The following is a 16,531-nucleotide window of genomic DNA, read 5'->3' as shown; positions in this document are numbered from 1 at the left end:
CAAGTCATCAAAATAGCCCGAAAGCAGAGCAATGGATAGACAGAACGATTGCCATCACATGTGAATCTAAACGTACACTAAATATGTTCAACATCCTGTGAAGGTCTGAGCCACCAGACGCACAGTATTACATTCTTAATGCTCACAGTATCTGTGAGTGGAGGTGGCAAATACAAACAACTACCATCTTGCACTTGTGAATCAGCGCATTACCATGACGTATGGTGAGAGGAGTGAGGAGTACGTCTCAAGCAATCATCAGGGTTTTCAAATTGTAATTCCAAATGCTCACAGAGACACAAGATAAGCCGGGCAATCACTGTGACGTTTGACCCGCAGCCACAGGCTTTGCATCCTTAAGTCAGGATGTAGATGGAAGCCCTGCATCACACACTGCCTCCCAACAGTATGGGGGATTTCACTGGTCTTTATGTGCAGTTTAATGAAGATATAATCATGACCAGTTCCCAGATGGTCTTTGTTTACTTTTTTTTTTTTAATTTCAAGGCCCTTTATTTTACTTTAGAAAATGGCTTTAATATGTTTTCATACAGTATACATGTCTCTACTCTCTGATCTAGTATCATGCCCTGTGGACTGGGCATCAGAGAGTAAGGTGAAGAAATGCAAAATATCTGTTGCCTTGGCTACTGCAAGTGGCTGGTCAGCAGTCCCAAATATCAGAGCAAGTCTCATTATTCTAGCTCCTGGTCTCCAAATAGAAACATGTGCACGAGCAACATTAATGGACCACATGAAAGTACACATAATAAAGTGTGTGTCCTGTTGTTATTGTACTGTTAAAGGCATTCCAGGTGTTGATTCATTACTACCATTGTTATTAGATAACAGTTTGATTGGCATCAAATGGTGATCCTAGAACGAAGGACAGAAGCTCTGCCTTTGGCCTGCACCTATCTTCTCTCAAAAACAGTGCAACGAAGCACACGCTGATGTAATGTGATGCATTGTGAATGTGCATCATAAACCTAACTTAACTTCAAGCTCTAGCGGCTGCATGGCATTTTATGGGTAACCAGAATGGACAAGTGCATTGTCTCAGTCCTAGCAGCTTCCAAGCATCATCAGTGGAAATGTCACGGCTCGTGGTGATGCAGGGAGACGGACGTGGCTTAATGGCTTGAATCAGAAGCTGTTGATGAGTGGTTCCCTAAATCAACAATGCAACAACTGCTGTATAAGACTCCATTCAGTTGGCACAGATGGAGCACTTACCACTATGATATTTAATACATATGAACACAAGAGACAGAAAAACATACTGAAGCCGTTAAAATGTTCTCCTGCTGCCATAACAACATGAGATCTGCGTATTTAAATTGTCTCACGGTCAATGTCAATCAGTATTCTGACTGTCTCAGCATATTTTGGAACCAGCCATTTTCCTAAATAAACACAACAAGTAGCATCACCTTAGGGACATTGTGGCAAACACTTGGTACTAAAGTATCAGTCCTTCTGACACAGCCCAGACATTCACCTAAACGGCACTTGAGATTCCCAAAGAGACCATAACCACTGCTGCTCAGCATTCAGGGAAGACTCAACAAGCAGCTCACCATTTGATTTATTCCCTGTGTAATAAAACATATTTTACACACTGAGACAAATGCTTTTTTTCCCAAAGGCGGACATAGTGTAGATGAGTCAGTGTCTCCCTCCCTCTGAGCAGATCAAATACACAACACAGATCATCACACTCAGAGGCATGCAAACTGATATGTGTCCTCCACACAGCTGTTTGATGTCACTTATATATACTTGTCTGCATTCATTTAGCGCCCAGGCACTTATATAGTTATGATACACATCCTCATCATTTTCCTCTATGTGACAACAGCCTGTAGTGACACTATATGTCCAAAAAAGAAAATGGGACACCATGTGCAGCTGTATGGTACTGAAGGTTTGTTTTTAATTGTAAAGATGGGAAAATCTTAACGCTGCTGTCTACTAGATAGTGTCTATATGTCTATAATGTCTATAATGAGTCAATCAATGGATTCTGATGTGGACAAACCAGTGGAAAATGTCCTAACAGTTCCAAACTTCTATTTATTGAATAATTGTCGCAGCTTCAGTGCATATTGAGTATTCAGATTGATTTTGACAAAGCCCAGAACAGACTGGTGAGGTGATATGGCAGACAATAATGAACCCGATCATAACTTTACTTCTTGAAGAAGACGTTGTCCTCCTCCCAGAACCAGCTGTAGGTCAGGTTGCGGGGGTACGCTTCCGCCTGGCAGGTGAAGAAGGCATCCTGCGAGATGTTCACTGTGATGTTCTCTGGAGGCGATATAATAAAGGGAGGGCCTGGTGGAGAACACACAGAAACATTGATGATAAATATGATCCAAAATACTGAAAAAGAAAAAAAAGTCTAAGATGGAATAAGAACATTCTACTCAATCTGTCCTCATTTTCTGATGCATATACAGAACACACACACACTAAATATTGATTGCAGTAGAGTTAATGCAGGGAGCGAAGGTCACGTGCAGGATTTATGGCAACATACTGTTTATACACACATAGACTTACACTAGTACGGCCACTCTTTCTCTCATTCCAGACCTCAGAGCAACAGCACATACTTATTTTGCACTCAGGAAAGGATTATGAGAATTTATTCAGTGATACTCTGCCAGATGGATCATCCTCCTGGCACACATGGGTATATTTATACCATGATTTGTAATCATTCAATCCCTCTGACCATATCTTGAACCAGACGCTGGTCTAAATGCTACCTTCCTTTGCTTTCAGCACTTAGTGCAAACAGGATTTAAGCATCACTGTGTGACAGCCAAAACAGTTCCTACTGTACGTAAGTAAAACTCAGCAATACTGGTGGACTGGATGTGGAAAAACATGTGGATTTGAATGTTTATAGCATAATATTAATTTCTACAAAGCAGCCTAAAAAGGCTTCAGTTTGAAAGTCAGTAAGATTTGACTGCAAAGTACAGAGAGGTGCATACAGCTGCAACATCTTTGTGGTAACAAACACCAACACAGGCTGCATACTGATGCTGGTGACCTGTGCTGCTGGACTACCACTGTGTAAACTCTGGTTTTCAGTCAGTCTCTTTGGTTAGGTTTATTAAGAGATCTCAGTTTAGGTTTAAACTCTTCCACAACACAAGACAAAAAATGTCACCACCATTGTCTATGGTTACTAAACAGATGAGGCCCACTCTTGAGGCAACTTCCAACAAATGAAGCCAAAGTGTCAATAATTGCCCTTCCCCCACGTGGCCTCCAAAACTGGGTAAATTCCCATAGACTTTCATGTTTAAATGTCTAACTTTACAGCACAAGTAAACATGTTTGCAGCCGGGTACAGTAATGTTTTTGGTCTCCCTTTTTGTGACAACTGGAGAGCTGATCCCTTTTTTTTTAATAACAAGCTCAATTTAATTATATTCAGACTTCACATAATTATATGCATGACAGGCAGGTGCTGATTCACAGTGTGAGCTGCGACTAAGCTCCACCTGCCTCATTCACACAGCCTGTTGGTTACAGTGCTGTTGGGCCTTAAATGCACCTCACTGTGCTGTGAGAAACGCACCAAAGCGGAAAAGTGAAGCACTCTGTTGCGCCTCTGAGCTAGCATCAACGGTGGAACAGAGAAAAAAATGACTGCTGTGTGAGCCATTATGGAGGAACACTCCATAGAAAACAACTGCCACAAGGCACAACACCAGCATGTGCTTTGAAAGAGTGCACCAGGGCGGCACTACACCAGCTTCCTTTTAAGTAGGTAAATGGAATAAAAAAGTGAGCAAAGGTGGAGTAAAGGGGTGGAGGATGGGGGTCTTCCATGTGACAGTGTCACCTAAGAGTAAGAAGAAGAACTTGACAGTGCAGATTTGGAAAAATTACATTGAAATTTGTAGAAGCAGGATAGTCAGTCACACCATTTACTGCAGTAAAAACTGCTCAGACGTGTGCTGGGCCTCGTGGATGTGACAGTGACGAATAAATATAGAGTATTTGATGTTGCACTGCTGGGTGCAATGGGGGGAAAATCCCTTCAGAAGTGACCTGTCAGAAGACTGCAGCAGCAACTACTTTTGGGAAAGTTTGAATATTGCCACACCAATATGATGACAAGTTGAACATTTATTTCATGTTTACGTACATGTACATATTTAACCGACACACTTGAAAGACATAACTTGACATTTTCCTAATAGCAGTTACTAATCATGGAATAATAACAAAAATGAATAAATAAGTAAACTATTTCTTTTAATGTTTTTTTTTAATTATTGAGCATTCACCCAGATTTTAGGATTATTCTCAGAAAGACTATATCATATGTAAAATTTTATAGGTTGCAGGTTCACGTTTGTCAGGCGGGAGGGGGCCATTCTTCTTTATATACATAAACTGAGAATATACAGTCTAAAATAAAATAAAATATGTTTTCTTTAAGAATTATTATATGATTCTGGACAATTGGCACTTTCACAATAAAAGACAGGTGGTTATTTTTGTTGCACAGAACCATCTGGGATGTCATGGAAACTGTGAAATGTAGCGATGTATCTCGACTAACAGATTAAAACTACAACATGCCCAGATGTGCTGTTATAATGCCCATCAAAACCAATCTCTAAACATTACCATGACTATCAAATAGTAATAAAATTGGAAAAATACAACACTGCTGCATAGGGCTGGTTCTTAATGACCTTTTAACCACTATCTTTGGAGGATGAATGTCAACAACACCTACACACATGCACGCTTATTCTTGAATTTACAATCTGCTCATAATTTTAGTTCACACAGCCTTAAGCGAATCCGATCAAAATGTGCATGCACACACACACACAACCGAGTTGAGCCAGTGTTGCAACTATAAACTGCTAGTCCCATATGTTAGTACTGATCCGCAGCCCACGGCCTGATCCTTTAACAGGCAGAGCATTTCCATCTGCCAGCCCCTTAGCAGGACAACCAGGACTAGGCCTTGATGACTGTGTTGTTGATGTCTGAGTGTGTGTGCATGTGTATGTGTGAGAGCCAAACCGCCCTATTTGGAACCAGCTGAGTGCTGGAGATTTGTTGGCACAGTAGACTCTTAGCTGATCTGCTGCTCAGTGGCTTTCCAGGAGGGCCTCTATTAATCCGTCTGTCCCGTAAATTATACAGGACGGGTCAAACAAGCACTGTGGCTCAGCCGTGGCTTTGTGCAAAAGGAAATGTATGATCTCCGTGAACGTGCTCACTGTCTGCTCTGTGATGAATCAAAGCCACTGACACCCAGCGTATAGACCGCAGAAACATATTTAATCGATCAGTGATTTGATTAAAACAGGAAATAAAGCTGGAGGAAAATCATTCACAGCGAGCTAATAAGCTGATGTGAATAAGCTGCTAATTTTCTTTTTGCAAAGTCATGTCTGCTCCTAACAGCTTTTCCGTGCATACAGCATAGAGATTTTGAAGCAGCAAAAACAGGCCACCAAAGTCAGTTGGACTCATCCTCCTGGGAGCATAAAAGGCTAATACTGTTATGAACTACAGCTGTATTTATGTCCTTTAGCTTACCTTTGCTATTTAACATATTTTCCTCATCTGTCCTGAAAACATTTGCCATGTTTTCTGATTTTCAAAAACAATGACAAGAATGAATCTGGTGAGAATGCTTCACTGTCACTGCCACTCAGCTGTGTTCAACTGGGACAGCAATCTTAAAATGATGTGACCTGGAATGAGGCTGCTTGATCATTTCTCCTCTCTCAGTGAGGCGTGTCCAATCTGAAGTTGCTGGAAGGACACACGTTGGTACTGTTTACACTTTCAATTTCTGGAAAGAGTGTGCATGATGCACCACGTAGTAGACAACAGATGATTCATTTGCTAAATGTGTCTTGATTTTGGGGCGCAGCATGGACTGATACAGACAGATTGCTTTAGTCACACAAGCTGACATTTCATTTAGAGCTGTGGGCAAAAGCTTGCACAGTCACTGATTCTGATTTTCCTTTGGACTACTAACTAATATTTTGTTCAAACATATAAGTACTGTTGTGTAGATTCATCTACATTTAGGTGTTCCTAATATAAAGTGCAGATGTCCTCATCATGTGTATTTAAATTCTAATAAACCTGTTAGAATCACAGTGATAGCACAATGGAGGGATCAGCTAAGTGACAGGTCACCGTGGCTCAGCAGGGTCTGTCTCCAGTGGCCATAACTCATCTGTGGTATAAAGTCTGTGCAGACATTCTTAGTCCCCAAAAGTTGAAGCCTGTGTGGACAATGTTGGAGGCAAACTATTAGATAAAAGACGTACTAAATCAAGCACATTCTTGCATTCAAGCTAGCATGCCTGTGCTGGGCAACACACCAATTTGTTAGTTGTTGGCTTTGTAGAAAGTTGAACTTATTTAAAGAGACAGACCATTGTTTAGGGGATTGCCATAGGCCATCACACAGCACCATTCCTGTCACCTAGCAGCCTTGACGGCCACAGTTTGAATGTTTCAATTTCTCATCCTCAAATGTCTGAAGTGTAAAACTCTGCTGTTGAATTTTAATTTGAACATCTTGACGTATTTTCTTGACAAACAAAATCCAAGCACGGCAGGTTTGTGCTTCATGGACCGCAGGCATGGCCCTTGAAGGTTGCTCCAGTGGTTGTCACATGGGACGGACTGGGGAAGACATCCTGTTTATTGTGGTGGTGCACATTGAATCATGGGATATGATGGGCCGCAAATGATCAAGGAAAAAGATGGAAGCATTTTTCGGCTGCATTTAAGGGATCCTTCTAAAGAGGACTTGTTGTACTGCAGTGATGCAACCAGTCATTCATCCTTCCATAAAACTGGTGCCTAAAGTGGGACAGTTTGAATCTTGTGGTAGTTTGGTTTGCCAAGGGGCTCACTGGACTGGAATATATTTGCATACAGTTAGGGGAAAAATGATTTGAACCTCTACAGATATTGTAAGTTTGCCCAAAAGAATGATCAATTTATTCTCATTTTTATGAATGAAATACATTTTTGATCCCTTCACAAAACGTGCTTTAGTAGTTGGTGGCAAAACACATCTCAGTGGGGATTTTTTCCTTTTTTGCAGATCCTCTCCAAGTCATTAATGTTTCACGGCTGATGTTTGGCAACTTGAACCTTTAGCTCGCTCCACAGATTTTCTATGGGATAAGGTCTGGAGACTGACTAGGCCACTCCAAAACACCAACTGTTTTCTTGGTGACTGTGGTCCCAGCTGCCTTGAGATCATTGACAAGTTCCTGCTGAGCAGTTCTGGGCTGATTCCTCACCATTCTTATTGTCATTAATACTCCATGAGGTGAGATCTTGCATGGAGCTCCAGTTATTTTATGTTTCTTTCATTTGTGAATAACAGCGCCAACTGTTGTCACCTTCTCAGCCAGCTGCTTGGTGATGGTCTTGTAGTCCATTCCAGCCTTGTGTAGGTCCACAGTCTTGTCCCTGACATCCTTGGAAAGCACTTTGGTCTTGGTAATAGTTTGGAATCTTGTTTGATTGATTGCTTCTGTGGACAGGTGTCTTTTATACTGGTAAGGAGCTTAGAGGGCTCCCAGTGTCAGCTCCTTACCTGTATAAAATACACCTGGGAGCAGAAATCTGGCTGATTGATAGCTGATCAAATACTTATTTCATTCATGACAATGAGAATATATTTATAACCTTTTTTAAATACATTTCTCTGGATGTTTTTGTTATTGTTCTGTCTCTCACTGTTTAAACTGTCTGACATTATAGACTAATCATTTCTTAGTTATGGAGCAAACTTACAAAATCAGCAGGGGTTTAAATATTTTTATTCCGTGTATATAGCCAATGTTTAATTTCACTGTCTCACTGTTTACTTCTATCTATATCAGCAAAAATGGGGTTGCTGAGTGACCAGTCAAAGCTGGCTCAATCAAGGAAAGAACAAAAGCAGTGTCTTTAAAAAATAATAATAAATGTGTTGCTTCCTCTGCCTTCAAGTGCCTCCATAAATGCTTTGTTTAGATATTTTGTGCCATTCAAGATTAGTCCACCACAAAAACAGCATGTTACAGTGGATTATATGCTGCATGCCTCCACCCACCTTGTACTAGCAGCCTTGTGGTGTGAATGGCCTCTCCCTGGGGGCTGAAGGCTCGACACGTGTAAGCCCCACGGTCCTCACGGGTGATGGATAGCACCGTCAAACTCCCGTCCGACACCTGAACACACACACAATTGCACTCTGTAAATTTCATCTGTAGGTTTTTGCACAGTACCTTTAAAATACTGATGAATTTTTGCAAATAACAATTCTGTTATAATAAAAAAAGAACCTTCACACCACAGACCTGTCTACCAATTCTGTCTATACCTTCTGTTTATCTTCTGCATATTGAAGTGTTGTGTACAAATTTTCACAAGAGGTTTTCACTTAGCCTTTTTTCACCGCAGACATGTTCACATGTGATGGCAGGTGTGACTGATAAGATGAGTAATGGCTGCTGTCCAGTTATGTGCTACAAACACATGGCAGAAGAGTAGAAGAGTGTACACACTGACTTCTTCTATCACATACACACCAAAACTGTGAATGCTGCTCCATGCTAACTAAGAGAAGGCACCTACTATTACTGCATCTGCTGACTCATCATCCAATGCAGTGTAACAGTGAGTTATTAGTCTGTCTACACAGAATAATTATTTTTTTGTATTACAAAGTGAATTCTTCCAAAGTCAGACAGCAGACATTAATTACTGACAATTATGACCCTCAAATATTTACACTTGGTGTCCTCATGCGTTTCTCATCTGTGTGATCACCAGACCCAACCTCATCAGTTCCACCTGTGTCCAATCACACTTCTCTTTTTTGTAGCAGCACAGTGTCTGAAATCTGCTAACTGGTTAAGTTGTTTGTAGAGGACTATGATGTGAAAAAAACACTTTAGGCATTAATCACGTCATTGCTGACACAGGTAAAACATTTCACGTTGCTAAATAAATACTAAACGTAATGCATGACATAATACTAATGCTGTGACCTTTGTTGTACGCTGATTTTCATTATGTAGTGTGGAATACACAAGGTTTAAAGATTCTTATTACACATTCAGATATTAATACACGATGGTGAACACGCTGATTTTGGACAGCCCTGGTCTTTGCACCCCTTTCACTTGAGCCACTCTGTAAACTGCTGAATGACCCCCTGTGCACCTGTGGATTGTGCCCTTAAGACCATTTATCTTCAAGTCATTACAAACATAGCACATAATGTGATAAATTATATTCCTATGATGTTCATAATACATTTTACTGGATTCTATGTATATTAAGGCACAGGGGACCAGAAATCCATTGTCAGCACCACTTCAGGTTGTAATTGCCTACTAAACAAATGGAATCAGACTCCCATCTTCCGTCTTACCTAGCCCCGCCCTCTTTTTACAAATATGGTCACTTCTGGTTTCAAAACGTCAACATGACGACCAGAAGTAAACAACCAAAGTCTTTAAAATTTGAGTTTGCAAACCATGTGGGTTTATATGTCCACCTTTTATATACAAAGGTGAAAATCCTTTTATTTTTTAGGACACTAACATCACTCCAAGAGATCAGCTGCTGTCTTCTCTAAAGCTAAAGCTAAACTGATTTAGAAATGTATATTTTTTCTCCTGCTAACCAACTTAAATTTGTCGTTATATTTATTGACATGAATGAGATCTGAGTGTTCATATACTTACACATGGTTATTCTGCAGCAGATCTACAGGTCAGTCTCACACAGTGACAAGCTGCTGCCTGACAGAGGGGCAATTTTAGATGCTGCTATGTACAAAGCTCACTCATTTAAATAATTGATCTAATGTGGGGGAGTCATTCTCATTCCTACATATAAGACTCAGTGGTACATACTGAACAGCATTCACACTTACACAAAATGCTTCTTTTTTCATACATACAGATACAGCTGTTACAGTCCAACACACAATTCAACTGCACCAGGTTATTATTATCACTCTGCTGGACTCTGCAGGCCCCGAGCTCTACAGAGAATTTGAGCAGCTTGCTGTGTTGGTTTTCTGACTCACATTTTTATAGTTTCATTGAATCTCCCATTTTAGATCAGCATAATGTGTTTCCATTCAGAGAACACTTGGAATCTCAATTGAGTGGAGCAGTTACGCTCCTAAAGATGTTGTTCTCAGATGGTGGAGCTAAAAAAACTAGATTGAACAGGTTTAAAGTGAATGACGATGTAGTAAATAAGTAAAGTTGAGTACCTTATACTTGGCACTGCTGACCATGAGGCTGCCTTCCCGCAGCCAGCTGACTGAGGGCTTGGGGTTGCCGAAGGCCGTGCATGTCAAAGTGATGCTCCCCCCCTCCTTGGCCTCGACATACTGAGGTGGTGTATCTGTAAATGTTGGGGGGGCTGAAGGGTTAAAGGAGAGCAGAGAAAAACATAAAGACATGTTAATGATACAGAGAGCTGCTTGTTCTGCTTGGTTGTGCTTCTCTGCTACATTTATTTCATATACACGATAATATATATTGACAAGAAAAATTAGTATTTAAGTAGTTTAATTTCAAAGTGTGTGTATTTTATAGAAATGCGGTGGTCAGGTCTGTCACAGTTGCATTGTTAGAATTAGACAAACATTACTAATTATACACCTCCTCAGCTGGTTAAGTGTAGGTAAGAGTGAAATATATTTGGCTCTTGCTCATTGTTAAACATTGAGTGGCTGTTGTTTCTGCACTGCACAGTAAGAGAGCCAACATGACTCAGTGCTTTCTAAGCACTGGGCACGAGTCCACACATAAATACAAAACTGCACAAGTAGCTAAACGCAGCTGTATTAACCACAGCGACAAGATGTGCAAAGGAATTGTTTATTGAAATTGCAACACACAGTAGTGTGTTATGGTTAGGAAACTGCAGTACATCTGATTAGCTGTTCAATACTGATTTATAAAACACACCATTCACAGGTGTAGCACCTGCACTTAAATAGGAGCCTCTCTTATAACCCCAACTGCAAAAATATAATGCAATGATATGCAAATCTTATATATATATATATATATTTTATTCCCCGTAGAACATATCAGATGTTGAAACTGAGACATTTCACCATTTGATGGTCCCAACATTTTTGGAATTTGGGTTGTACAGGAGGGTGTACTAAAGTGAGCAACACATCACCACTTTTTGCCTTCTGTTAATATTGCAGACATATAAATTCATGTAGTTTATTATTCCAAACAAATCCTCATCCTGCTTCTCCTTTTTCTTGTAATGTTGAACACTCTTCTGCCTTCCTTCACCTGCAGCAGCCACAATGTGTCTCACACATATTGGACGATTCCTCAATCCTTTAATCTCTAGCACTAATTTATGACACCGTATTTAAATCAACATGGGCATATTTTTTTTTTTTTAAGATTGAGCCATATTTGATCTGTAATTTGGTAATGTTTACTTTTTGGCAAAATGATATATTGCCCCTAACAGTAATACATCAGAAATGATTGAATCTGTACTAATAAAATATTTAACATGTGAGTTACTACGATGGGGTTTCCATCAAAATAAACAGCAAACTGTAACCAAGTTTAAAGAAAACCTGCAACTAGTGTGACATGAATAACAATCACAGCTTCACTGAGATAAACACCTGGTTGTGTTATCTTCTCACCTTGGTGCAACCACCATGAAACCATTGCAGAGGAGAGGTGATGTCAGAGTGCATGAATGAATGCATGGGGTGCACACATTAAATAGAATAACATTTAAAAATAACACTACTTAAATGTTTCTGTTTATATTCATGTCTCTTCAGTCTTATAACTAAATTAATTTTGTCATAATTAGCAAATGAGTTGTTGAGTTGTGAGGTCATGGTAACCTTTGACCACATTATCCCCAAAGTGTGGCAGATGGGTTGATTCCTGACATAGTCTGTATAATTGTATGCTAATAAACTAGCAAAAGTCTTGTTAATAAAAAAAAAATGTGAACAATAAAACAAATCTGAAGCTGTTCAAGGCAAAAATCTGCTTCCATCTACATTTTATTTTAGGAAACTGTCTAAATACAACCTGTGAAAACATCTCATCCCCACTTAGAGAGTTCAGCTGAGTGTGCCTAATAGCAGGAGACTGGCCAATCAAACAAGTTGTCAAGAGACCTCTCAATAATGCATGTGTGTAAACACTGACTTGTTTTTGCCTTTACTATCTGGTTAGCTGCACGTCTCAGTTCACAGTTTGCCAGTGCCAGTACAGAAAATACATTTTCATTCATACATATGAAATATATAAGACAGTTTTTCACCTTGTCTGTTAGGAGTTTTATATTTTCAAGTGTGTGTGTGTGTGTGTGTGTGTGCGTGTGTGTGTGTGTGTGTTTTAGAATTGCACATCAATGTGCCTGGCATGCTGGATTTTGTAAAACCATTTTTCAAAATCCTCTTTGGTTCAGAGGCTGTCTAGATTATGAGGAGGGATGATCATACAAGACAACTTTACCAAAACGATATTTTCTAAATGCCCCGCCCTCATTCAACCCCAGCCGGCTCCATCCTGTCTGCAAAAACGCACGGATCGCTGTCATTGTCACAGATTCAATACAGATTTTGTTTGGTCATAATTCCTGTTTTGATATTCTCAATCTAATCACCTTAGGACTGAAGCTGATCTGCTTACACATGTAATCCTGTAGTCTCTCCATTACAAACATGTCATTCCATCTGCAGCCATGAGCCAGACCATAGTGCTAATTCCACGCCTCATATTTCACCTAATCCTAATTTAGACACTCAACTTGACTGACAGCATTCTACAGTGCTGCCTCTCAATCCAGGAGCTGCCTCCTTTGAAGGATGGAGTCTACAGAGGCATGGCCTTCATGAAAGTCACGCCGAGTCTTCTTAAATGAGGCTGTCTGGCCTATGGAGGATTTCCTATTTGTGCCACCAGCTGTCACCTGCTGCCTAGCAACCCTGACAGCTGCAGTAAGATGCTTACATAAAAAAGTGTAGTCCTTGGACATGAATGGAGAAGAAAACTTGATATGTTGGATTGTGAAGGATCCACCCATTGTATGCTCCACAAGTGGGGGAAATGAGGACGTATTTCTCTGCTGCAACCAAAGGAGCCTGTGAAACAGGACAGCCTTCGCACAGAGCTATAAGCAGTTGTCAAATGTAACATTCAAATGATCAGCAGCAGACATGGCAGCAGATCTGGAGACTGATAAGTGGTTTAATCTATAAAAAAAAAGCTGCTAAGACACTAAAGGCGTAAAGTTGAGATATACAGAAGAACAGCAATGCATATGTGCTAATTATATCCACACAGGAATTGTTATGGTGACAATATCACATCGGGACCTTGCTTAACTTTACATTACGCCATTATTGTCATGTGAACTGCAGCTGTGAGCAGGTGCTATTTTTATAACACTCCTTGGTGATGCATTCAAGGGCACTTACACTTACACATTATCTTATAGCAGCTTTCATATGTTATACAGCAGTTGAACACATTTAAAAGATAATTTAAAAAATGTACATACACCTTGATAAATTGAGGTGCAATATATTGTCCTGTGTTATATTTATATTCTGGGCATATCATAAGTCATTCTCAACTGCATGCTGTCACGCAAAATCTGCAGGTAATGAGTGATTAATATATCCAGCATGTCAGTGATTAACATCATGGTGTCAAAATACCACTGACCCATCATAAACAGTGACATACACTGTATGTGACAGGCGCTAAAGTGTGAGCACTAACTATGTTCTACAGCACCTAAAGGGCAAAGAGTTACATTGTATTTGTTAAACCGTCAAATATTCAGTATTTTTTGTACTTCAATTTTACATTTGGAAAAGTAAATAAAATGTAAAAATATAAATAAACCTTGTTGAAGCAATTGACTCTTTCAGTATCATCTGTTTTCCATTTTCTCTGTATCACTACAGTCAGCATCCCATAAGGCCACCAAATGCCATTTAAATCATCATGCATCATAGTGACAATGAGGCTAATTATAATTCTGCAAAATGTCAGAAAAACATTTAGATGTTTATAATAACAACTGCAGGTAAAATGATTCATTGGACATGGATTGGACACTACTGGTTACTGATCCTGAATCCATTTTTAGACCACAGCTGGGAGGGGTAGCAGTGACATTTTTATCCTGTTCTCCTCAACGACCCATGCAGAACAAAATGTAAGAGAAATAGAATGAAATGACTGAATGCTGTAAAGAAAGAGAGAGGTATGGGGAAGCCATGAGGAAAGAGAAAAAAACTGCTGTGCAGCATGTAGCCACTGCAGAGTGTGCTGCAGAATACAGGCAGAAGGATGTGCTAAAGCTATTTTAGGGGAAGCTGCTGAGGTCTAACCCTGGGAGATATGAACCTTGCTTCTTTGGCATCACCTCATGCCTGCACTGTGAGGGAGCAGGGGGCGAAACAGCAGGAATCTAAATCATCTTAGAGGAAAGAGGAAAACAGATAGTAATGTCCCACAAAGGTACAGAGTGGGATTCTGCCCTCCAGCTCAAAAGAAGTTTAACGCGTGCATCCACCTACTCATCTTTCTTCTCTCCATACCATCAAAAACTTCCAAAAGACACAGAAATGTGCAGCACTTCCATCACCATGATGAAAGATGTGAGAGACTATAAGCTGCTGCAGAGAGTATGTATCAGAGAAGCTAATGACTCTGTCAGTGTAATTAGTAAACATGTTAGCCACCAGAAAATATGGAGCTGAAACACCTAGCTAAGCATGCAACCCTCTACATATTGATTCCCTGGTAATTAGGCCATTTTTTTCTGGAGGGCACAAACTTAATTGGAGTACCCATGCTGCAGCTAGAGGATGATCATAGTCCTGTGGTACTTGCTGTTTTACATTATATTTAATGCTTGTTACTGTAGCACAGTGTCATCCACCATATTGACAGTCACTCAATTAGGTGGATGTGGAAGTTTGGGTGGCTTCAACTACTGTATGATATAAAAATATAGATCCTTTAAAAAGTAAGTGAATCTATTGTAATCTATTGTACAGTATCATCATTTAGCTTTATGTTTTACCTAATTGAGACACAAAATTAACATTTTAGCAATAATGAAAAAAAAATCTTGTTTAAGGTTTTACCAATAAATGTGTAGCTTTAATTCCTCATTTCATTTCTTTGTTGATAACTTTACATATTGATTTTATGTGCAGATTTTTGAGAGTCTATAACTATTGTGATTCAGGTGATTCATTATTTTAAGTCTACTTTGAAAAAAATACCAGCCTTCGTGAGTCACCTCCATCTAAGTTCCTTAGGCAGCTCCTTCTTGCAGTATGTGATGGAAAGGGAAGCTGAATACAAACATGGCAGAGAAAGTTGGAAGATGGCTGGTCAATGTCACCAGGCAAGCACTAACATAATGTAAACACAACTGTCCTTTTTCAAGGAAGGCGTCCATACAGTTACCCACACAACTCCAAATGATCAAGGTGTCAGCTCCTGTCCTGTGATACTTGACACAACATGTAAAGAGGGACAGATACCCAGCAGTTGGGCAACAAGAAAAGAACATGGGTCTACCACATCCTCTCAGAGACAAATGAAAACACAGGATCACACCTCAGGGACTTGCTACGCTGAGAAAAATCTCCTAAGTGTTCTTCCACCAGGAGAATGCTAAAAGCCACAAGTCCACAGTGACGATGGCTGCGATCCAGGAATGAGGATCTGCACTTGTGTCTTACAACCCAATTTGGCACCTTAAGACACAAAGAAGAGACCCCTTGATTGCTAATTCAGTGCATACATGCTGGAATATCTGCATGGTGTGGCGTGCACCATCGCTGCCTGAGCTGCTTTTTCCTGTCCAACAAGCACGCGTACAATCTCCTGCGGCTCGTAGAGCTGCATGTAATTGACATCAGGCAAAAGTGGCAGGTACTCCCCAGACTCTGTGTCCCCTGACCCTGCAACTGCTCTCTACACTGAAGGACTGGGTAGCCTTTTCACCTTTGTTTCACCTAGCAAGCATCATCAACTTCAGCAGCCTCGCCTCCCTCTTCAGTGAATCAGGACATCACCATGGCAATGAAGACAGCTGCTGTCACACCTGTCACCTCCATGTAAACTTAGTCTCCTCAGAGAGGGTTAAATGTCATGTATAATTCTGACACTTTATGGCTGCACATAGAAGGTGGTATGGCTGCCTACAGCACATCAATAGCAATCAATAAGTCCTCTATGTTTTATGCTATGTGCAAACAGAGATGTGCTTATGAAACAGACACACTCATATGTGCAAAAACATAACATGTTTTTTGAGCAAAACGGGCCTATATAAATTAAGGAACATATAAGATATTTAACTTTCAAAAGATTCTCAGCCTACATCAATAAGCACACTGACTCTGTCCGGCTACATGTTTGATGATCCTTAACATAACGTTGGAGGCACTGGA

The 16,531-nt window shown here is 40.1% G+C and overlaps 1 protein-coding gene across 1 annotated transcript in view; it reads right to left on the bottom strand.

The window, feature by feature from the left end:
• The window catches only part of igsf9bb (immunoglobulin superfamily, member 9Bb), an 85,278-nt gene that overhangs the window by 35,656 nt on the left and 33,091 nt on the right, over nt 1-16,531 (bottom strand). The window contains exons 4-6 of the mRNA XM_028421732.1: nt 10,310-10,461; nt 8,129-8,246; nt 2,196-2,337 (exon numbers count right to left, since the gene is read on the bottom strand). Of these exons, the coding sequence (XP_028277533.1) occupies nt 2,196-2,337; nt 8,129-8,246; nt 10,310-10,461 (412 nt within the window). The remainder of the gene's footprint in view (nt 1-2,195; nt 2,338-8,128; nt 8,247-10,309; nt 10,462-16,531) is intronic.

This window comes from Parambassis ranga, chromosome 14 (genome assembly GCF_900634625.1).
Source record: "Parambassis ranga chromosome 14, fParRan2.1, whole genome shotgun sequence".
NCBI lineage: Eukaryota > Metazoa > Chordata > Actinopteri > Ambassidae > Parambassis > Parambassis ranga.
Note: the sequence above shows the minus strand (reverse complement) of the source record. Positions and strands in the feature narration are given on the sequence as shown.